This window comes from Theobroma cacao, chromosome 9 (assembly GCF_000208745.1).
Source record: "Theobroma cacao cultivar B97-61/B2 chromosome 9, Criollo_cocoa_genome_V2, whole genome shotgun sequence".
NCBI classification, from domain to species: Eukaryota; Viridiplantae; Streptophyta; class Magnoliopsida; order Malvales; family Malvaceae; genus Theobroma; species Theobroma cacao.
Genome location: NC_030858.1, coordinates 18579331 through 18601919, shown reverse-complemented (window position 1 = coordinate 18601919; position 22589 = coordinate 18579331). Strand labels below are relative to the sequence as shown.

Sequence of the window (22589 nt, the reverse complement as noted above, 5' to 3'; positions counted from 1 at the left end):
CTCATAATTCATCATTATTCATCATAATTCCTCAAATAAACATCAAGATCAGCAGCCAATATTCCCCTAGAAAATTCGGCATAATGGGTTTCAATGGGAGAAAATTATTTCTCTAGCTTATTTTTGCTATATTTTAATATAACCTAACTAAAATCACTTAATTCAATTAAAATCAACCAAAACTCAAGCTCAAAAATCATCCATGGAGGTTTGGCCAGCATGGGTGTCCATGCCCACTTTCTAATTTTGCATGGAAATGAGAAAAATGCATGGGTAGTGAAAATCACAAGGAAAATCAATGAAATTTACCTTTTTAATGCTTGATTTCTCTTGATTTTCCCTAAATTTTTCAGCTAGGATTCTTATTTCTTTTCCCCCTTTTCTCTCCTGGTTTGGACGGCTTGAAGAAGATGAGAATTCTGAAAATTTTGACCTTTATAAAGGCTAAAATAATATAATATTATTTTATTTATTTTTTAATGTTTTATTAATTCCTTAAATTCTAGCCATCCATTTGTTTCCAAATTTTCACCATACACTTGTCCCACATATCCATAGCTTAGATAAAATTCTCAGACTTATCCAAAGTCTTGGTAGAGTAATTTTTGAAATTTACACTTTTGCCTCGGTAAAAGTCAAAAATTACATTTTTACCCCAAAAACTGAAAAATTGCCCATAGACATATTTTTCATCCCTTATACTCATACCATTCTCCAATTTGTCAAATTTGATCTAAATTCTCTCAAAATCTCAAATTTTGTCCGCGGGTGGCAAAATTACGATTTTGCTCTTACACTCCAAAAATCACCGGAATTAAACTTTTTCACTTCCTATCATTAAATTATACTCCAAATAGTTAATCTTGGTCAAAAATTTCACTCCATGATTAAATTATTATCTTAGGTGGCAAAATGACGATTTTGCCCCTAAACATCAAAATTTTCAATTTTTCCCCAAATGAACCCTCGAACTCCGAACAATCATTTTTAGTTATTCTTGGATTGTAAAATATTAAATTTCATCCTACGATTCTTATTTGAACTAGTTCGAGGTTAAATCAACTCAGTGTATGTATGTCATGACATATATTTATAGGGTCGGGTTTTACAAAAATTGTCCAAGGGTAATTTCGAAATGCTTTTTTATTAACTGCTATTTGTGCCATAGTGGCACTTAAACACTCAAATTTAATTCTGATGTTTATGTGGTTGTATGTGAAAAATGAATGATGATATAACTATGTTGCTTAACTACTATAAATTGAAGTTTACTGATATTTTGCTATTTTAGTATTTTGACTGTCATGAAAAAAATCTACTGGTGCCATGCTGATATTGATTTACATGCTGATAAATGATTTTTGTTATGGCATTGTGGATAATTTATGTTTGAAAATAGATATAGATGGTGTGTATAGTATATCAGTTGAAACATGAATGATGTAGACTAAATTGAAATCAATAAACTGTTGACAGCTACTGGAACATTGATGAAAATTTGTCAAAACTTGCAGCTAAAAATTTCTGGCTGCAAATCACTCTGTGTTACTAAACATATGTATACTCTAAATGTATAATATCATTCTCTATATGACAAGAATAAAATTGGCTGAAATAAAATAAGCAAAGTATGCATACATTAAGGGGGAGCTTATACTTAGGGGGAGCAATCCTTATTTTCTGCAAAAAACTAAAAAGAATTAAAATGACACTATGCTGTTAATCAAGGAGTGTTTTGTCATCATCAAAAAGGGGGAGATTGTTGGCTCCATTAGTTTTTGATGATAATAAAACATTCCCATTTATTTGTGTCTAATACCTTTACTTGAGTATGCAGAAAATTAATATATGAAATTAATTTATTAACTCTTCAAAGAGTATTTTTGAAAGAAAAAGAGGGATAAAATCAACAAGATGTAACTGAATAACAAGGAGGAAGCTTATTAGTGAAACAAGGAAGAACATTGGTTGACCAAATTTCAAATTGGAGAAATGGCGAGCTGAAGAGTTTGAGAAACAGAATCAATTTAGTCAACCAAGTCAGTTGACTAAATGCTCTCTGCCAAAATTTGGAAACCAGAAACAGAACCAACTTAGTCAACCAAGTTAGTCGACTAAGAGCTCTCTGTTTGCAATTTGAACCAAAGCACTACAAGACAGATTAACGACTAGAACTCATCCTCAACTATTTTCAACGGATATAAACTGCCAAACTACCATCGGAGTTGCATCTCCAAGTATAAAAGGGTCTTCCAACAATTAGAAATACGTTTTTTAGAAGCCTTGAATGAGATTTAAGCTATAGAAAGTAGAAAAACCAGGAAAGCTTCACTGCACTTGTTTGCACTTAAACGCCTATTCTTTACATTTGTATTTAGCACTCAATCTTGTACCACTCAGATCAACCAGTGATCATAGGTACCTTATTTTACTACTTCTCTTGTATTCTTAGAGTAAGGAAGTCACTCTAAGGGGTTATTCAAGCTTGGGATAGCTTGATTGTTGTAGGTTGTGGTTGAGCTTTGGAAAACCACTTTGGGGTTTTAGTTGAGCCCGTGAAAAACTAGTGTAAAAGGTTGTGGCTGAGCCTAGTAAAAGCCATTGTAAAAGCTTGGTGGAAGCTTGTGAATTTCACTGGTTGTTAGTGAGTTTGTGAGAAAATCCTTGGTTGGATAATCAAGGTAATGGATGTAGGTCTTGGACCAAACCACTCTAAATTGCTATGCATTTTATACTCTGTTTTTGTTTTTTGAAGTTCTGAAAATTAGTTCCCAATCTTGTTAAAAGCCAAATTGTGCTATTCACCCCCTTACAGCACATATTATAGGGACCAACAGTTCCTAGGTGACAACTATCGATAGATGCTGAGCATCTATCGATAGATGAATTTGCTACTATTTTCTCGTATGTCTATCTATCGATAGATGCAGGGCACCTATCAATGGATACAACTTAGGGTAACTTTCAATTGTTCCCGAGTGACAAACTATTGGTAGATGTTGGGCGTCTATCGATAGATGAATTAATTGGTCTGATGCGCATCTATTGATAGTTACAACTCAGAGTCATTTTCAATTGTTCCTGAGTGACAAACTATTGATAGATTCTTGACATCTATTGATAGATCTTCATGGTTTTAAAGGTCTTGTGTTGAGAAATAGAATCCATCAATAGATGTTCTTTATTTATCAATAGATGAAGAACATCTATCAATAGATTGAAATTAGTTTTAAAATTTGAAGAGCCTTGTTGCTTGTTTTCAATTCAAAGAACTTAGTTCTCCCAAAGATTTCATTTAAAAATTTGTTTTTATGTCTTAAATCTAACACCCTTTGCATTACTTTGCCTGTTTGTAAAGTGATAATACAAATTTGTATTTGATCATCACTTTACAAATACAAATTTAACTAATTGTCCCCCTGATTTCACAAACAAAAGTTTAACTTGAATTAGAATAAAGTGAAGTGATAAATTGAATCGCAAAGCAATAGCAACGAGATAAATTGAAGAGTAGTTTTTTTTTGTTTTGAAAATTATGAACCTGCTTTCATAAAACAAAGGGAATAAAGTTTTCCATTGTCTAAAAGAATAACAATATCGAAAGAACACAAATTAAGAATTGGACAATATAGTCTCATAGATAGCTGAGAATATTCTTCCAATTTCCTACAAAAGTCCTTAAAAACAATTCCCATCCTAGATCAAAACAAAAACAAAACAAAGGAGCCGCCCTTCCATTCTCATTAAACCATCCTTTTACAATGATCGAAAACTAGCCAAAAAAAGCCCTGTACATGACTATAACCAAAACCATAAGTTAAAAAACAAAATCTCTACATCCCATTTTGTTTTTAGATTTCAGGGGATTGATCTTGTGTAGCAGCAAACAAAGAGGCACAATCATCATTCATCCAAATTTAGCAATGAACATTCAGTCTTTGTCCCAGATCAATCTTAAGACCATTAATAATGAATTCACAACAAAACCAGAAAGCCTCCATCCAAGAAACTTACTCACATTAAACAAGCCCATTACAAGCAACAACTTTCCAGAGCAACAGAAAAATAAACCCTACAACTAGCAATTGAAGAGTAGTAAAGCATGAACCATGTAAATATATCTAAAGCAACATCCACGTATACAGCCAACAGTTTGAAGCATCATGTAAATACATCCAAAAACATAGAAACAACAAACATGTAGTTGAAGATTCATATAAAAAATATGTAAATACATCCAAATTTTGATGCACATGTAGCCATTGAATTGAATAGTCCAAAAACTGAGTAGAACAGATGACTTTAGTGAGAACACACGATGGTGGTGGAAATTGAGGGTAAAACTAATCCTCTAAGTTGTTTTGGCGCTGCAACATCTCATGATTTTATGCCTCTATCACAATCATACGAGCAGTCAACCTAGAGTCCATTGTTTCCACAAATGAGATGAGTCTAGTGAAGGCTTGCCTAACATTGAATGTGGTGGACATAGGTGCACTACGATGAGCACTAGATAGGCCATTAGGATATGTACTTGGCTCACCCTTATTCCCCTTGTCATTGAATACTGAATTATTAATTAACCTTTTCTTCACCCAAGTGTTGTTTTTTAACTCAAAACCTAGCTTTTTAATACTATGCTCATCGATAAAATTGAATAAAGCATGGTTTTTGGGTAGATCACAACAGGTGTCAACTTTGAAGTAGTTTATGATCTCATTGATCAACATGCCGTAAAAAAAGGTTTTTGATGCCCCCTTGAATGGTGTGGAGCATGTCATCCATGATGAATTTACCAACGTCAATACGACAGTTGTATTTGATGTGAAATAAGAACCAAAGGTCCTCTTGGGTGACAGTGGAGTAGTTAGAGCTGTGAGGATGAATAGTGTGAGTGATGATGAAATGCAAGACTCGATCAAAGAAAGATAGCTTTGTGTAACTAGAATTGCCTTTGTCATTTGGCAGAGGATAGATAAACATTGATCGAAGGTTACCATTATCAAAGACATAGTGGAGTTCTTGGAAGGACGTAAGGTGAATGACTCATTCTATCAAGGCATGAGCAACAAGGATTCGTTGTCCTATCACGTGAGTGACAAACTTATCGTCATGGTTCACTAGGTCACCTGGTTTCGACTCAGCATATTTTTGTGTTGCATTGAAGTAAAAGATCTAAACTCAATTCTCATAGTATTTCCTATTTAATTGTAAGTAATGTGTCCACCCTAAACATTCAAAGTTTGCAAGATATGGGAAATCAATGGACTTTAAATAATCAAAGTCAATTATACACTCGGGCATTACCTTTCGTTCGGCGAAATTGTCATTGAATTTTTAAGTGTGCAATGGATGAGTGAAATTTTCGCAAAAAAGAACTCCCGTTTGATGCTGAAGATGTCTCGACACCAGTAGAGCCGCCTGAACCCCAGTTAGTAGTCATTTTTGTGCGTTTAGGTTTGTGACTGATTTTCGAAATTTATGAAATTTGAAGGCTTGGGGTGTTTTGGTCAAAAACAATATGGTAGAAATGTCAAGGAGGATGAGGAAAATGATTTAATTGAGACAATTTCTCTCAAAACGTAAGGGAATCCAAGATCTGAGAGATTAAGACCTTAGGGTTTTATGAAACCCCAAATTGAATTTTTGGGAAAATTTAGAAATGATTGAGAAAAATGTGTGTTTTCAATGCCAAAAATTAAAAGGGAGACACTTAAAATAATACATCTATCAATAGATTTTCTAATCTATCGATAGATGTCGTTCCATCATATGGCCAAAAGTCTTTATCTATTGATAGATATTGTTATCTATCAATAGATTTTTCGTGTAGGTTATATATTTTTCCCCATTCATCATCTATTGATAGATAGTTTGATCTATCAATAGAATTTACCATTTATCAATAGATATTGAACCATCTATCGATAGATGGTGCATCTAATTGCTTTTATCGATAGACAATATTGATCTATCCATAGATAGTCTTATGTGAACGTTAAAAAACAATGTTTGACATTCAAACTCATGCAAATAGGTACAAAATTGAGTTTTGAGGTCCAACATATTCTTCTTTGCATAATATTTTTTATTATTCATGTCATAATTGTAAGCATTATTATTTTTAATTTTTATAAGTTTAAGAGAAAAATAAATATTTAGTAATTTTACACATTTTAATATTTTAATAATTAATATAAAAATATTGTGTTATTTTTTAATGTTATTATTTGTTATTTTAATTGCTTAAAGTTGAAAAGTTAAAAGTTTATATTAAAAATTATAAATTTATTCAACTTATATGTTTTTATAAAAAAAGTAATTTTGTCAATTTACATTACATTACCAATAAAGTGCTTATAAACCAAATACTACAATGTAATCTTTTCAACAATCACATTTCCTATAATCATCACTTTTCCATGTTATACCAAACGCTATAAAGTCATATTCTCAGCAATCATATACTCAACAATCACATTCTCAGCAACATACCAAAAGCAATCTAAAAGGTAGGGTAATTTACCCCTAAGATTTATCATGAGTGGTATTTAGAATGCATAAAGATAGTTTATTCATGATTTTAACAACGAAAATAATATAATCACCAAAATGGTTATCGGAAATCACTACAATATTATCTTTGTCTACTTTTCTACAACTCTTTAAGTGAGAAACTCAATATATGTACTAGACAAGAGAATGAACTTAGTTTTTCCCTTATATAGTGAATCTCTATTCCTACTCATAATAAGATTTAAGATTTTTTACATAGATTTACACCATTAAATTCATATAAAATATTGGAGCTTAGTCTAATTTATTAGATTATTTTATAAACTTTACTATTATCTCATTATTCAAACCAAATTAACTCAGATTTGTTTTAACAAAATATAAAATATATAATGTAAGTCCACACTTTAATTATACGAGAAAATCTAACAATATTACCTTCAAATATAACTTTTTTGTGTGATTTTAGCTAATTTTGGATAAAAAGAAATATTAATATAAAATGATAATTTAAAATATAATCATTAAGAGAATAACTTCATTTTTTGTTTTTTTTTTTAAATTACATACATCCTTACTTTTATATATATATAATATTATAAATTTTCACGTTAGAAAACTGTAAATTTTTATGTTTTCTTAATTTTCAGTTTTCTTTCAGAAGTAAAAAAGAAATTGTAAAAGGCAACAAATTACAAGGAACTTTAATTTTGAATTTTATGTTATTTAATTAACAAAAATAATATTAACAAAATTTCTCTAGCAATATCTACTATCCTTCGAAGTTTTGGTATAACAGTGTGCAAGACAATTGGAATTTATTAAACACTTAATACTCTTTTTAATATATTTTAAAAAAATCAATTTTTCATTATTTGTTTATACTCTTTGATATTAAAAAGTCATGGAACATCAAAATTATAAAAAAATTAAATTATAAAATAAGGTCAAAAATTTTTTCTTAAATTTTGTGGAAGAAAATAAAAATTCTACAAATAGAATAATCAAAGTTATATGAAGGTTGAGGCTGTTATATGAGTTGTAAAAGAAACAAAAACAAGAAATAATTATTTCAAAAGCAATTTACAAATTGTTAAGTTTAAACTACTATGTTTTTGCATACATTTAGTTTAGTAGTTAATACATGATCTCTTTCTTAAAGAGTAAGATTTGAATCTCCCATTTTTCAAATAATAAAAAAAAACTATTTTGTTTTTTGTTGTAACAAACAGCAAATAAAAAAAATAAACTATTTGAATCCCTCATACATGTTAAAAATTTGATATCCATAAAAAATAAATTTAATAATGTTTTAATATAATTATTGCCAATTTTTGTCATGTGTATTTTAGCATTTTCCATTAAGCTATTGTGAGAATATTTGATATGAACATAGTCTATATATTGGAATGGAATGCATGGTGCCATGTTTGAGAGAATTTAAGTAAAAAGTATATCAATCAAATGTGATGTGGGGTTGGTTTAGGTAAAAGCAATTAAGTTTGAGATTTTGAATTATTTTAATTATTAAAAATAGGGGTGTGGGATTGGGACACGTGGAAGTAGTTAGTTATTAGACCAGAGCAGAGTGTTTATCATTCTTCGTTGGCTGTACAAACCAGAGAGAGAGAGAGAGAGAAAGGGGGAAAGAGGAAGTGCAGGGAAAAGCTGAATGAAACAATAAAGAAACAAAGCTGTGGTCTCTTCTTCCCCCTTCCTCTCTTTCTCTTCTCTTTCTCTCTGAAAAAAGGAATCTCTTTACTTGCTTGCTTCTCATTCGCTCTTTTCAGTTTTTTCCTTCTGCTTTAATCCCCATCTCCTTTTGTTCTCCTGGAAATAGTCGGGACCTCTTGTTGAAAGAAGATGCTCGGAAATTGAGAGCCCAACGAATCCTTCCAATTAAATTCTCAGCTTTCTTGATCGAATTGCAAGAGTCTGAGGGGTACCCCGTTGGTCATTTTTCCTAGAAAATGGAGAATTTTGGTGGGAAAACGAGACCCACAATCAATCTGAAGCTGTTCACCACTCTATCGGAGTCATTTTCCAGTCCAAACCCAACAAAATCCCCAAGGAACTTCCAAGACGGAGTGGTTGGGCTAGGCATAGTAGCCGCTATGACTGATTCCAGCAATACCCAGGAAGCTATTTGCTTTGCTCGATCGCCAAGATCCACCCCCATACCAATAGTTTCATCTGCTAAAGCAGCAGCCAACTTCAGAGGTGGCGGTAATTCGGAGAGTTTGGATGAATTATCTGAGAATTACACTTGTGTAATTTCTCATTTTGGCGATAATTTGATCAAGAAACATGTTTACTTTGGTGATGACAAGAAGAATTCCAGTGTTTTCACTGCCTCTTCTTCTTCGCCTAATAAAAGTGATGTTGGTCGAGTCAAGAGGGAGATTTGGAGTGATGACTTTTTGAGTTCTTGTCATCTTTGCAAGAGGGAACTTCATGGTTTGGACATTTTCATGTACAGGTATTTTTGTTTCTTTCTTTAATTGTTTTAAGTATGTGTATTTTAATTCTTGATGATGTTTTTGAATATGGGTTCTGCTCTTATTTTGAAGTGATTCTGATTTACAGTGAATTGATGGATATTGATGATCTGATGATTACTTGGTCATGATTCTATATATGCTTTTTTCTTTAGTTAATGGGTAGACTTTTAGGAATTTTGCAAGGTTAGCAGGTCCATTCATTATTTGTCCCACTCCTGAGTAGAAATGGATCTCTTGGTCAAGTAGTTAGCTATAGTTCCCTGAAAAGAATTACAAATTACAATTGATTCTTGTCTTTTGAAAGGTATGTAAGTTATGTGTTTTGGATCCAAAGGTTTTGTATGATTTGGTTGGAAATGCAATGATGGATAGGAGAACTATGATTACTGGCCTTTGCCTGATAGCTGTCTACCTATACTTGTAAGGGCAGGTAGATTCTAGCCTCAACTCAATAGAATCCTGTCTGAGGCTTTATCTCAACTTAAAATATTAGGCTGCCTATATTTTACCAGATATGCAGCCTATATGCAAATGCATTGCTCCAAGTGTTAATATGATTCTGTTACATCTGTACAGCTTAATGAACAATCAGAACAAATATGAATGCTGCATGTTCAGCTTACAACAGTAAATAAATTGCATTTAGTCTCACAATTGTGTTGGTTCTGATAGTTTTATAAACTGTTCGGTTTACAAGTAACCCAATCAGTATGCTATAAGCTGCATATTAAGTTGTAAGCCATATTGTTCTAGACCTGGGTACCTTACTCAAAACACACTCGATTTTCTTAATGTCGATTATATGATGTTGAAAGTTAAGGATTCATAATACAATCAACATCATCACCATTTGCTTGTACGAAGAAAAGGTGTTGATTGAAAAGTTATCTCAATTAATGTTGTGGAATTTGAAGTTTATAACCAGGACCTGTCTTAGAGTGTTTTGAACTGCATTTGGTCCCTATTTTGGATATGTAATGTCTTTTGCAGTTAGTTTTAAAAATGTAGTATATTTTTGTCCCTTCAATTTCAGTAAGGTTTGTCATATCCTCTAGATTAAAACCACGAGGTTCTTTCCTTTTTTTTGTTATGTTACTCGGACTTGAGGGTGAGTATCGGATATGAGTTTGTGTCTGACATGGGTAGTTTCTAATCTTCATACTCATTTCCGTTGGATATGTGTTGAACACAGATACATAATGGAAAATGAAGAGTTGAAGGAACATAGCTCTTGTTTTGTATGTGTAGTGAGGGTTACAGAGTCTGGGGGTAGGTAGCGTCTGAATTGGGTGGATAACTAGTCAGTGCTCTGTATTGGGTCGTGTTTTCCCTAAATTCAGTGGCTATGATTTCTCCAATCGTTTGAGATATTATTGGAGTAGTGAACTATCTAAAGGATTGCTTATGCATGTGGTGTTGATTTTCATAGGGACCTTGCCTTGAAATTTCAACCTCAAGACAAGATTTCCTTTTCTTGGTATAATGGCATATTCTTGCATAGCAGAAAGAATCTTGAATGATAAATCAAATGGACCTTTTTGCAGAGGGGAAAGAGCATATTGCAGTGCGGAGTGCCGTGACAAACAAATAACAAGTGATGATCACAAAGAAATATGCGGGCGTGAAGCCAGGAAGCAACTCGACTGCTCTGTGTCTCCTTGTTCTGGGCCGCAGGTGTTCTTCGCTGGGGTTGCCGCCGCATAATAGACAGTTTAATCAAATACCCATATATATATATAAATAAGAAAGGGGAGGAAACAGCGTTCATTGGACAGGATGTCTGAATGAAAAAACCAATAGTTTGTTTGTATGAGCTATGAGCGGCACCTTGAGGCATCTCTGATTGCAAGAATTCTTCCTTCAGAGGCATATGAGATTTCTTTCCTTTTGGCATTCAGAAATTTGGAAAACCCCCAAAATATGTTTTCTATTATCTTCAATCTCAGCAGTGATCACTATATTAATTATTACCTAATTTGCATTTCAATTACCCAACTTCAATTCAATCAGGTTACCTATGTAATAATAATGCATGGCAAGTATGTTTCTCTTTAATAGAAAATGACATTCACCCAAAGAAGGAACTATTGGAAAAGTATTGATAAATGATGATGCAACTATTGTATCTCATCTTAATAATCTGGAAATTGTTGTTAATAACTGTATAGGTTTAATACCCATTTGGGTCTTACCTTCCACTAAATTGGTCAACACTTCCAAAGTACGGAAAACTAACAACATAGGATATTCATGATTTACCCTTAATTTTCTATTTATTTGGCAAAAGAGTGAAAGGAGAATCCCTCAGGTAAATACCATTGAGCCAAGCATATGAGTACAGTTTACTTCTTTTTTTCTTCTCTTTGTTGAGAAAACTCAACCTCTTAAAAATTTTCAACTTTCATGAATGAATGGAATGTCTGGCGAAATACATTGCATTAGTATAGTTTCTTGGCTGAATGAATGGCTTACCATACCACCAGAATCAAACAAAGAAAACTCATTTCAAACTATAGCCATTTCTAAGAGTTTGAGGGCAATAAGCATACCAAAATTCTACATCATTATGCAAACAATTCAATTCGACTGTGGAATGAAAGAAACCCTGATGATTGTCAAAATTTCATACAAGTTCTCATATGGAACGCACTAGCAATAGCAACATTACAGAAGTTCAAACCAAATGCAGTCTGTTCAACGAAAAAAAGGCCGTTGAATGAATGCCAAGTTGACAGCTCGACGGCTTAAACCAAATAAAAAAATGTGCAGAATACTAACCCTTCTAAGCGGTTGCACTAGTCAATTCTTTGGTCGGGGTAGCTAGTACCATTTTCTGGGGCTGTAGGCAACAAAGAATAAGGTTATCTTGAATCATTAATAATTCAAGAATCATAAAATATTTATCACAGAATTGCTAGCAAGTGTAAACCAATTTAACTTTTATGTTACAAAATAATGATCATGAAAAAACATTTTACAGTAGTACAGACATACCAATCTCCATATTCTCCCCGAGAACTGAAACAGTGCAAACAAAAGTATGGTTTTGTTCTATGTATAATCAATATGCTTGAATTGGTGTTAACTTTACCTATTTGTTTATGTTCCACCAAAAATGAATTTGCATTTTGCAACTACTTTTGCTAAACCGGGAAGTGATAAACCAAAGCAAGTAGTAAAAGAGGAAAAAGTGAAGCCTAGTTTAGGGCTATCGTTGAAGTATTATCCTCAAACCTATGTTGTTTAAAAAAAATAAATCAAAGAAATTTCCTTTTTCTTTAAGAAGTTATTAACGAGTGCTTTCTTGAAACTTATGAAGGATGCTATTATGAAAGTCCAGGACTATATAGACCAAGATGATTGAAGAATGCAACTAGATAGCCCAACAATCTGAAAAGAGTCAGAGACCTTAAATTTTAGCCAATATCACCTGTCTGTTCAGCCTCCTAACTACCAACCCACTGGTATTAAAATTTGACATAAAGTACAAACTGCATTCTTGATAAAATGAAACAACTTCTTACCGCTGCTAACTCTTCTTCATGTTTAGGAATGAAAGCAGTGTCAACCTTTCCATTTCTGAAGTCCTGTAAAGCGTTGCATGTTAGATTGCACACTTTTGAACCTAAAAGCATAATATTCTCCAACTAGATATACATATCCCACATTCACAAGATAGCACCACCAACCTCAATATCAAGGATGAGTTTATGGTATTCAATGGTTGTAGGAACCCCTGAAACAAAAAGCATTATCAAGGAGATTACTTGAGGGATAGAGTTTCGTTGATAACAAAATTAGACTGAACAAAAGAAAATGAAGCAACTCCTTCTGGTAGAAGCATCTTCAATTACATACATGTAGAACCAGCTGAACCAACAGGAGCCATAAGGACAATGGTCAATGGTAGCTAATCATTCGATATATGTAGAGAGTTGCTTTTTCTAATAAAAGGTTTCTTCTCCCATACAAACAATGAAATGGTGCATAGTCCCATGCAACCTTACTATGTGCATGTTTATAATAATTGACTAAGAAAATATAGAAAAGAAAAGGAAAGAAAATAGTACAGCACACCAAACAAAATCCAAACAGTAAACTCTAGGTCAATAACTAGTACCTGTAATTACAGTGTCATCAAGAGCCCTTTTCATGCGCTCAATTGCTTTTTCCCTTGTAGGAGCCCATACAATAAGCTACAACAGAGTACAGTCAGAAGAACAATGTTAAAGCTAAAATTTTCATTTTAGAGAAGCAGACCTGTAAGCATGGCAACTTTAAAGTACTGGCACAAAATAATTACACTTTGTGCTGCACCTTGCAAACATGAATCAAAACATTATGCTGTTCTCCATGACACTTAGATATATGTTTTACTATGTTCAGAGTAACCTTGGCAAAGTTAAAAACATAATGCAATTTACTATATGCACCTTGACGTAAGACAATTTATCTGAAAATAAAGTTTGAGTATTCTCTTCTCTTCCCAAATTAACTTTCTTGGACCTTCAACGATTTGCATCAAACTGCTCATACATACATAATCTTACATGCCATAAACATGAATAGTATAAGAAAAATATTACAAACCTTTCCGAGTAGTGAATCATAGCTCGGAGGAACTACATAATCAGAATAAACATGGCTATCCATTCGCACAAATGGGCCTCCAGATGGCAAGTATGATGTTATTCTTCCTGTCATTCAGAAAGCACAGGAGGTGTTTACAGTAACAAACAAGTAGAAGAAGTCCTTCCATTCCTTCCTATTCTCTTGGTTATTTGAAAACCTTATCCAAGGGTTGGAAATTGAGGAAGGAATTATGAGTATAAACTTCAAAATTAAACAGAATACAGGTAAAGAAACATACCCTATAATGTTAATATAAGATAAAGCTTATACCTAACAATGTTGGCAAAAAGAGAGTATGCAAGCTTGGATGATTCCGGTACAGAAGAATAATGGAAAATTTTCAAATACAAGCAAAGCGCTGATGCTGGTAAGTATTAAAAATGAACCTATTGCAATGATAGTTTGCACATAAACATAAAACAACACCCTATAAGCATACCTGGTCCAGGTCTGAACCCTTTAAATGCATCTTCAGCATTGATACGACATTCAATTGAATGCCCTCTGAGCACGATATCTTCCTGCAAATCATACTTTATGAGCAATTGAATAATTGCGTTTTCTGCTCCAAAATTATTAGCTGAAACATAGCATTTCAATACCTGTTTGTAGTGAAGTTTTTCTCCCATAGCTACACGAATTTGTTCTTCAATCAAGTCAGCAGAGGAAATCATTTCAGTTACAGGATGCTCGACCTGAGTTTGATCGATGAAAATACACATTTAGCAGTACTCCTTTTAATGCCCTAATAAGTAAAACAAGAATTAGAGTTCAAAAATCCTTATTCAACCTGGATTCTAGTGTTCATTTCCATGAAGTAGAAGGAACCTCTTTCATCCAAAAGGAATTCAACAGTTCCTACACCAATGTACCCAATAGATGCTGCTGCAGCAACTGCTGCATCACCCATTGCCTTCCGCAGCTCTGGTGTCAATGCTGGAGAAGGAGCCTCTTCTAGAAGTTTTTGATTACGTCTCTGAATAGTAAGTCACATTCAACATCATTGTGTATCAGTAAGTTAGTTATTCTTTCAATTAAGAGTTAAGGGGAAAGAAAGAAAAACAACAGAACATATCGTGCTGCCAAAATTTAGGTTAATATTTAGCACATCCTCATGCTGCAGCGAAGATTTGAGAATAGCCACCAGCCTGCTTGCCTTTGTAAGCATATACTTGCACCATTTAAGAGAGAGATGCAATATTGGAGCCAATTATCATTACTATGATGCCATCAATACCAACAAGAAATGGTGATCAGATCTGTTTGAGAATCAGAATTGATGTAGCCATGGAAAATTAAACTTAATTGTTTTCATGTTTATAATTTTGTTACTAGCAATTTACGATTTTCTTCTAGAAGGGCAGAATTGTAATTTTCCAAGCTATCACCCAAGGGTTAATTTTGTTCAAGTTTAGATTAGCTAAGAGTTTCTAGCAGTAAAGTTTTCCTTTGAGTCCAGATTGGTTATTTAGGGTCCATATAATTGTGACTTTGGCTACTTAGTTTTTCTTTCCAAAAAGTTGCTATAAAGTAAAAAGAAATGGTAAAATATAAGACAATATTTTTTAGAAATGAGCAAAAATTAAAGTGAAACATCAATTTAAACAATAGTTGTTTCATAAAATAATAAATTCATACTTTTTGTTATTCCTGAATGTTACATTTTTAATATTTAAACTTCAAGAAATTTTTTCAATTTCTTATCTAAATGAACTTTTTGCTTTGCACTTTTAGAAGGGAAAAAGGATTTTCTTGGTTGTTAACTGCTATTCAAATTGTAAGACATAATTTAATTTCAGAGCTCCCCTAATAAGTTGTAAGTGAGATGATTAGCATAAAATTGGACCTCCAGCATGAACCCATAAAGTGTATGTAGGTTTTAACAGTTTCTACATAACCTCAAAAGTGAAAAAGCATTTTACTTTGCACCCATTTGCAATAAAAATAACACTCCTAAAAGCTGAATGAGTCGCTTCAAATGTTTTGCCTTTCCATAGAACTTCAGCCTTCAGATTGAGTAGCTCTTTTCCATTTATGTTTAAAAGTGATTTCTTTATGAATTGGTTTGATAAAGAAGAACCAGCAAAGTTAGAGAGGACTAAAACATGGTATCAGTACCTGGATGCTGCAGTCGCGCTCACCAAAGTGAACAACATTACCATATTTATCCGCGAGAACCTGCAAAATCAAACCACATAGCATAAGAAAATTAAATGTTTGCATGTAGTCTATAATCTATAACAGAGTACATGCAAAAAATGTTAACCATAGGTCACTCAGCACTGCATGCCATGACTCTCCCAACAGATGGAAACCATAAATGAAAGCTGGGGAAAATATAACGCAATCTCCTTGCGTGCTTGATGTTACAAATTACTTGCTGCTTTCACTCAAATTAGAATAGTTTTAGTCTTGACCAACCCCTTAAATTTCACTTGCACAACTTGAATGTGATTTGGGTCTTGTCTTAAAACTTACACTAAGGTACAATGACCAAACAGTACACTAAGGTAAATCCTCTTTGGGGTGCCAAATCATGCAAATCCAGGCCCTCAAAAGACTTGAAAAGCATTTTTTTTCTTCCTTTTACAGACAATCAATCGTAACAGTCTTACACAATAATCTACAACCTTTATCTACATAAAGGAAGACCCTAAAACCCTTAAAAATTCTAATTCTAACCTTTAGATATCACCAATTTGAAACAGTTACTACTTTATAAGTTGTGTTATTTTAGTGCAAATGAAAGCACCTCCTTTATGCTTCAATGTACCAATGGTGCCTCTCCTTTATATTTATAACATGTATGACTTAAAATGACTCCAAAATAATGTCGCTCATTTCTACTTTTAAAGTATATAACTTCCTTAATCCCAAAACAAAAAAAAGAAACTAAAAAACACAAAAATGCTCAAGGAATACAACCTTGGAGTAATTTAATAACTTTCTCTTTCATTTCTCATTCTTTCCAAGATCCAAATGGAGTAGCAATTAATTATATCTAGAATCAAATTGACTTGAAGCAGTGGCAATTCAAGTCAAATAATTATTCCCATTACATTGGTCCATTTGTTCAGCGATTACCAAGAAAATATTCTATCTATAAAGAAGCACCACACTATAATGCTCTCCAGATTACATTCTTAATAGTGATTCAAGTCCGTGACGGGGAAAGAACCTATACATGCATAGAGTAATTACCTGGAACTCAATATGCCTTGGATTTTGAATGTACTTCTCCAAATAAACTCCATCATTCCCGAATGCAGCTGCAGCTTCACTTTTGGCTTGCTGTAAAATTAAAAAGCTAAATCAAAACTGAGCACAGATAGACTTCACTTAGATGATGCACACTCCAATCATTTTGGACAACATTAATTTATATTATTCCATGAGATCTAACTACCAAGTTAGAGTATATGTAAAAAATAAAACTTGAAAAAGATTATGTCAAATGTAATATAAAATATTCATCAAGAAAATATGGGAAATGCCAAAAAACAATGTAAGAAATTGTCTAAGATCAAAGAAACATTCCTGAGAAAACAATGGTGAATTCAAGCTAGTAAAAGAAACCTACAAGAAATATGGTAGGAACAATGCTGCAGGTCCTTCTCCCAATTGATTGACTTCAATTAAGTACTATAGATGCGAAAAATCAATAATAAAAGTTACCAAGGTTTTCTTCATGCTACTAAAATAGCAAGTTCCTGTTACCATAACTGTAACAGACTGCTTCATGCTGCAAAGCAAGCAGCCAGTGGACCTTTGGTTCAAATTATTATGGGACAGGAGGACAGAATTAAATCATAAATACACAAATGGGCAATAATGATCGCAAAGATAGAGATAGCAACAGAGTGAGTTAAGTTCTTTTCTCTTTACCTTTTTGTCTTCCCTTTAGCTTTTAGATTTGCTTCCTTGTAAGGTTGCAAATAATGTCATCTATTGGTTAGAACTAATTTAACTAGGAGATTAAGCCAATAGAAAAGGGTTGCAAAAAATTAGAGAATGGATGTGCTACTTTTTTGTTCTTTCTCAACAAATACTGTTCCTAACCTATGCCCATCATTTAAAAATCAAATAAGGTTAAGGATCTATTCCATAATTACATTAGTTCTTCACTGTTAGTAAAAAGAACAGTCATAAGCCAATGGCAATCGAATTATGATTAAATAAATGACCCAAAACTAAAAACTTCAAAAATGTGATATCTTGTCAACTAAAATCGATGAAGCAAATCATATTTGAAGCAATACCTGCAGTAACTTCACAAACTCATCAGGCTCTTTAGCAAGACGCATTCCACGCCCTCCACCACCAGCTGTGGCCTTGAGTGCATAAAAAAAAAATTAATTACAAAAACGTTTGTCAGCAAAGACAGATTTCAATGCAATTTTACAAACAATAGTACTCTCTTGACATTTAAAATCGTATATCATGATGCATTTTAACTGTGGTGCTAGCAAAAGAATACGAGAGTTTTGCTGCATCTCTTAACAAAGAAACACAATTGAACTTCTAAAATGTCTTGCCACAATAAAATGAATGCCTAATAATGTTCAAAATGTAATCAATAACAGTTTAGATTTTGCAATGATTTTAGAGAAATTACAGCCAGAGCAAAAGTTTGGTTTACAAACTCTATACTTGGATAGGCCTGTCAAAAACAAAAGCTTTTATTTTAATAAAAAATATTAACGATTCTCCATTGTTTTTCCTGACTCTGATTTACAAGGATGTTGATTCTTCCCATGAACAAGTCTGTAGTAATTTTAGGCTTTTAGGTTGCTTGTCCAATCAGTATGCATGTGCACTACATTTGTTCCTTTTTCAACACTTTATCCTTGAATTAATACAAAAGAAAATTAACTGAAAATAAAATAAAAATTTCTAAAGAAAACTTAAGTTGAATAGCTAGAAACAGGAGCGTCAAAATTTCCCATGTTCATCAGCCAGTAAGTTATACAGATCATAGAACATCCATTGATTGTTAGGGAGCAAAATAATCACCTTGATCATCACAGGAAAGCCAATCTCATGGGCAAGCCTGATTGCTTCCTCTGTACTCTATAATAAACAGAAAGTTAATCTAGGAACTGCAAACTGAACATCTAAATACTATGTATGAGTCTGCATACTTCAAACAATGGGCCAAATACAATACCTGTAACAATCCATCACTTCCTGGAACAGTAGGAACACCTGCATTCTTCATTGTTTCTCGAGCAGTCGATTTGTCACCCATAACACGGATACTGTCAGGCTGCCAAAGCAAAAGCCAGAATTCTTTCCTTTAATTGGGAATAAGGATGAGCTAAGACCAAAAAGTATCCAAGCTGGACAAATGAGCTAAAAGAATACCATCAGTGTTTACTTTGAAACTCATCAAATACATAAACTTCACCATTCACAATGCAGATGAAAATTTCTGAATGCATAGTTCATTAACAGAAAGGATTTAATGAAAAAAGGAACAGATTTTGGCCGCAATAAACAAAGTCTCAATGACAAAATCATTTGTGACATCATGAATTAGTATACACAGCTCACCATGTCAGGTAAACTGCTTACCGAACAGATATCTCATATTTGCAGTAATCAATTTCAATTAAGTCCTGGAAGCAAATGACTCCAACTTAGAGAAGAGACTAACATAAATGCAAAATAACTCAGTAACAAAATCCTGCCACACATCACTCCTCCCTGCTGGAATTCTGGTTATAGATGGAAACACCAGAAGTGAACATTCAGGGGTAAAAGTTGATGGCAAAACAGGCAACAACAAACAAAGAGATGTATCCTCTCATAAGTGATTTTATGAACTGCATGAGATAGCTAACTGAAATTTGGAGTGATTAAAATATATGTTTGCCTTTTTAAGCTCAGGATCCATTTCAAACATCTGAAAATACTTTTACGTTCAGGTAGCCCCTTATATGGAGATGGCTAACAGTACCATAAGGTATCAAATTTAAGTACCAAAAACTAAGTTCATCAGCCTCAATAGAAAGCACCAGTTTGCAACCCTATATATCAATATTTTATATACCAAATGGACAACATTATGCACATTAATTAATTTTGAACAGGAAAATTCCATTCTAAATTACTTATTCAAATAATTAGGAAAAAAGGAAAAAAAAAGAACTAGGTTTCTAAGAATAAAATTCTTCTTCCATGACTTTACAATAGTGTACTTACATTAGGCCCAATAAAGTTGATTCGGTGGTCTCTGCACATTTCTACAAACACTGCATTCTCAGCAAGGAAACCATATCCAGGATGAAGCATGGTACAGTTACGGCTAATTGCAGCAGATAAGACATTTGGAATCAATAAATACCTGAACAAAGACAATTGAAGGTACAAATTACGTTATCAGTACTAAGACAGAATAAACACATAACTGGACCACAGAAGGATGGCATTGACATATGAATAATACAGATTAGCAAAACAAAGATAAAGATTTTAAAAGCAGAAGATTACATAGAAACATATGAATCAAAAACAAGAACAAAGAGAAAGGTTATAATTGCTTGATATACGCCTATGCCCAGTGGATAAAATCTAATGACAAGTAACAAACTTAAATTCTTCAAGCAAAGACAGACAAATACACTTCATGCATTTGTATAACTGGTCTTCTTGCATCTCATCTTATCTTCAACTAAATTCCAAACAAAATTAAGCTTCCAATGCTTAAAAGAAGTGAGGAAACGCTCTAAACTTTACAAGAGTTCTAAAACTCAACTGGATTTGCACTTTTAAGCCAAATACAAAATTTTGTTAGCTAAAGAAGACTCTTAAAATTTGGAAATGATTTAAAATATAAACACTATAGTTCCTATTTTCCTGGGAAGAAGAGAATTGCTATTAGTATACATGAATAGACCTCAGTAAGTCTTCGACTTGAGACAGAGGTGACAGGAGAACAGCCAAAACAATGAGAACATTTAGAAATCCATTCACGTGCTGCATGCAAATACATTTCCAGTTGAATTTTGATATGAATGTCAGTACTTTTTCATATTTTAGCGTTTGTTCAACTTATCCAACAGATTCAATTAATTCAGATTTTCATCTTGATAATTAATTTATTCCTCGTTCCTTTCCCTTCTCTTAAAATCTCCACATTAAGGATCACTAAATTTGACAACAAAAGAAATTAAACGAGGATCAACTGGCATAGGTAGGAAGTAACAAGACAAAACTTCATAATAATTTTCTCTGGAAAAGGCTAAGACAATTATGATAAAAGCTGATCAAGAAAACCATAGGGGATGAAGATATGGCTGCTTACGACTGACTACTTGGTGCTTCGCCTATGCAAACTGATTCATCAGCCAACTTCACATGGAGTGCATCCTTATCTATTGTTGAGTAGACAGCAACACAGGGTATTCCCATCTCATGAGCTGTACGGATTACACGAACAGCTATTTCTCCTCTATTTGCCACCAGAATTTTCTCAGCACGGCATGTAGCACCAAGAGCTCCTCCAAGCTTATTAGATTTACATCTAACTTGGGTTGCCTGAGCTTTCTGCCTAGGAAAGTTGATCCTGCTTCCCACCATAAAGCTACACTGGGAACTCCTAATACCTCTACTTCTCCCCAAGAATAAGCCCTTCAATTAAAAAACAATAATATTAGCTATACATGATAGTAATAGCAACACGCAGCGTTACTTAACAATACGTGAAAGCTTGGAGCTTTGACAGAATTCATTCTAGGAAACTAAAAAGGATTAGAACTTTGGGCTTATCAAGTAATCTGAAGTAGTCCCAATAACCAAAACCATACACGAGAAGAAAGGCTATCGAGTTGATATGTGTCCTAAGACCCATTGGAGCATCCAACAGAAGGAACAAAACGAAGAGCTCAAAAACAGAAAATGACGATTCCAAAAAGCAGAGAGACTTACAGGAGGTGAGTTAACAGATTTGCACATCCTCATTGAAGCATCCATTGCCATTGCAAAAAATGCCTATAAAAAAAATACCCATTTCAGCAATACTGAGAGTGGTACATCTTCAAGCATCAAAAAGCAATTAGATCCAGTGTAAGGCTGAGAATTAAAGAAGGAAAGAAAGAAAGAAAGAAAGAAAGTTACCAAGCTTGATGTGAACAAGAATTAGACAATGTAGAGAGAAAAAGAGAGAGAGTGACAGTTGTGGGAATGGAGACGTAGAAAGATATGGAGGAAGATGTCGATGGAAACGAGGGAAGCGTTGGCTTGAATGCTCCGCCTAAATGGTTGGGGGAATCAGCTCAGCTCCCTCTGCTTGACCTTTCCCTACGGTTCCTATCTCTGCGGTTGGATCCTTTCTTCCAATACCTTCATTCCACGTTTGCATCTCACAAGTGCGTGGGACCCAATTGTTCCTGGCTGTTTAGCTGCTCAACTGCCCAACCTGGCAAGTGCAAACTGCGGATGACCAACGATCACCCAGAAAACGCCCAAAATTACCTCTATGCCATGCCGTTGCCAATTATATTGAAATTACATTTCTTCTAAACTACAATTTTTTTAATTTTAAAACAGCAAAGTCTCAAACTTATATGTTGAACTAGAGTTGGACCCGTGCTGAATATCCAATTAATTAAGAAAATATCTAATTAATTAATGAAAGAAATATTCAAAAGATTTGACATATCTATAATATATATAAATATAATAATTGATTGAATCAATTGGTTGACATCGGTCATTCTTAATTGAATTAATTCTTTTTATATCTTATATTAAAATTATGTTATTTTTTATGTTTAAAGGATTTTTTTTTACTTTTATTTATTTTATTAAAAAATACTTGAAAATAATAATTTTTAACTTTTAATGTTTAGAGAATAGATTCATTTAATATTTATCAATTGTAATTTACTAATATTTTTTGTTTATATTCTCTTATTCTGTATGAACATGAATTTATAG

General features: G+C 33.2%; 2 protein-coding genes across 2 annotated transcripts; one reads left to right on the top strand and one right to left on the bottom strand.

The window, feature by feature from the left end:
* Positions 8129-10992, top strand: LOC18589497. The gene is made up of 2 exons (XM_007014494.2): positions 8129-8995; positions 10562-10992. Exons 1-2 carry the CDS (start codon positions 8487-8489, stop codon positions 10719-10721), a joined length of 669 nt encoding a protein of 222 aa, XP_007014556.1. The 5' UTR covers positions 8129-8486; the 3' UTR covers positions 10722-10992.
* On the bottom strand, positions 11518-21912 carry LOC18589496 (biotin carboxylase 1, chloroplastic). The gene is made up of 17 exons (XM_018127571.1): positions 21768-21912; positions 21579-21641; positions 20956-21281; positions 19854-19995; positions 18817-18915; positions 18663-18719; positions 17909-17980; positions 16851-16940; positions 15768-15827; positions 14440-14625; positions 14252-14344; positions 14089-14170; positions 13608-13714; positions 13138-13213; positions 12707-12753; positions 12542-12604; positions 11518-11856 (listed from the first exon to the last, which is right to left on the bottom strand). The coding sequence occupies exons 2-17, from the start codon at positions 21627-21629 to the stop codon at positions 11800-11802; spliced, it is 1608 nt and encodes a 535-aa protein (XP_017983060.1). The 5' UTR covers positions 21630-21641; positions 21768-21912; the 3' UTR covers positions 11518-11799.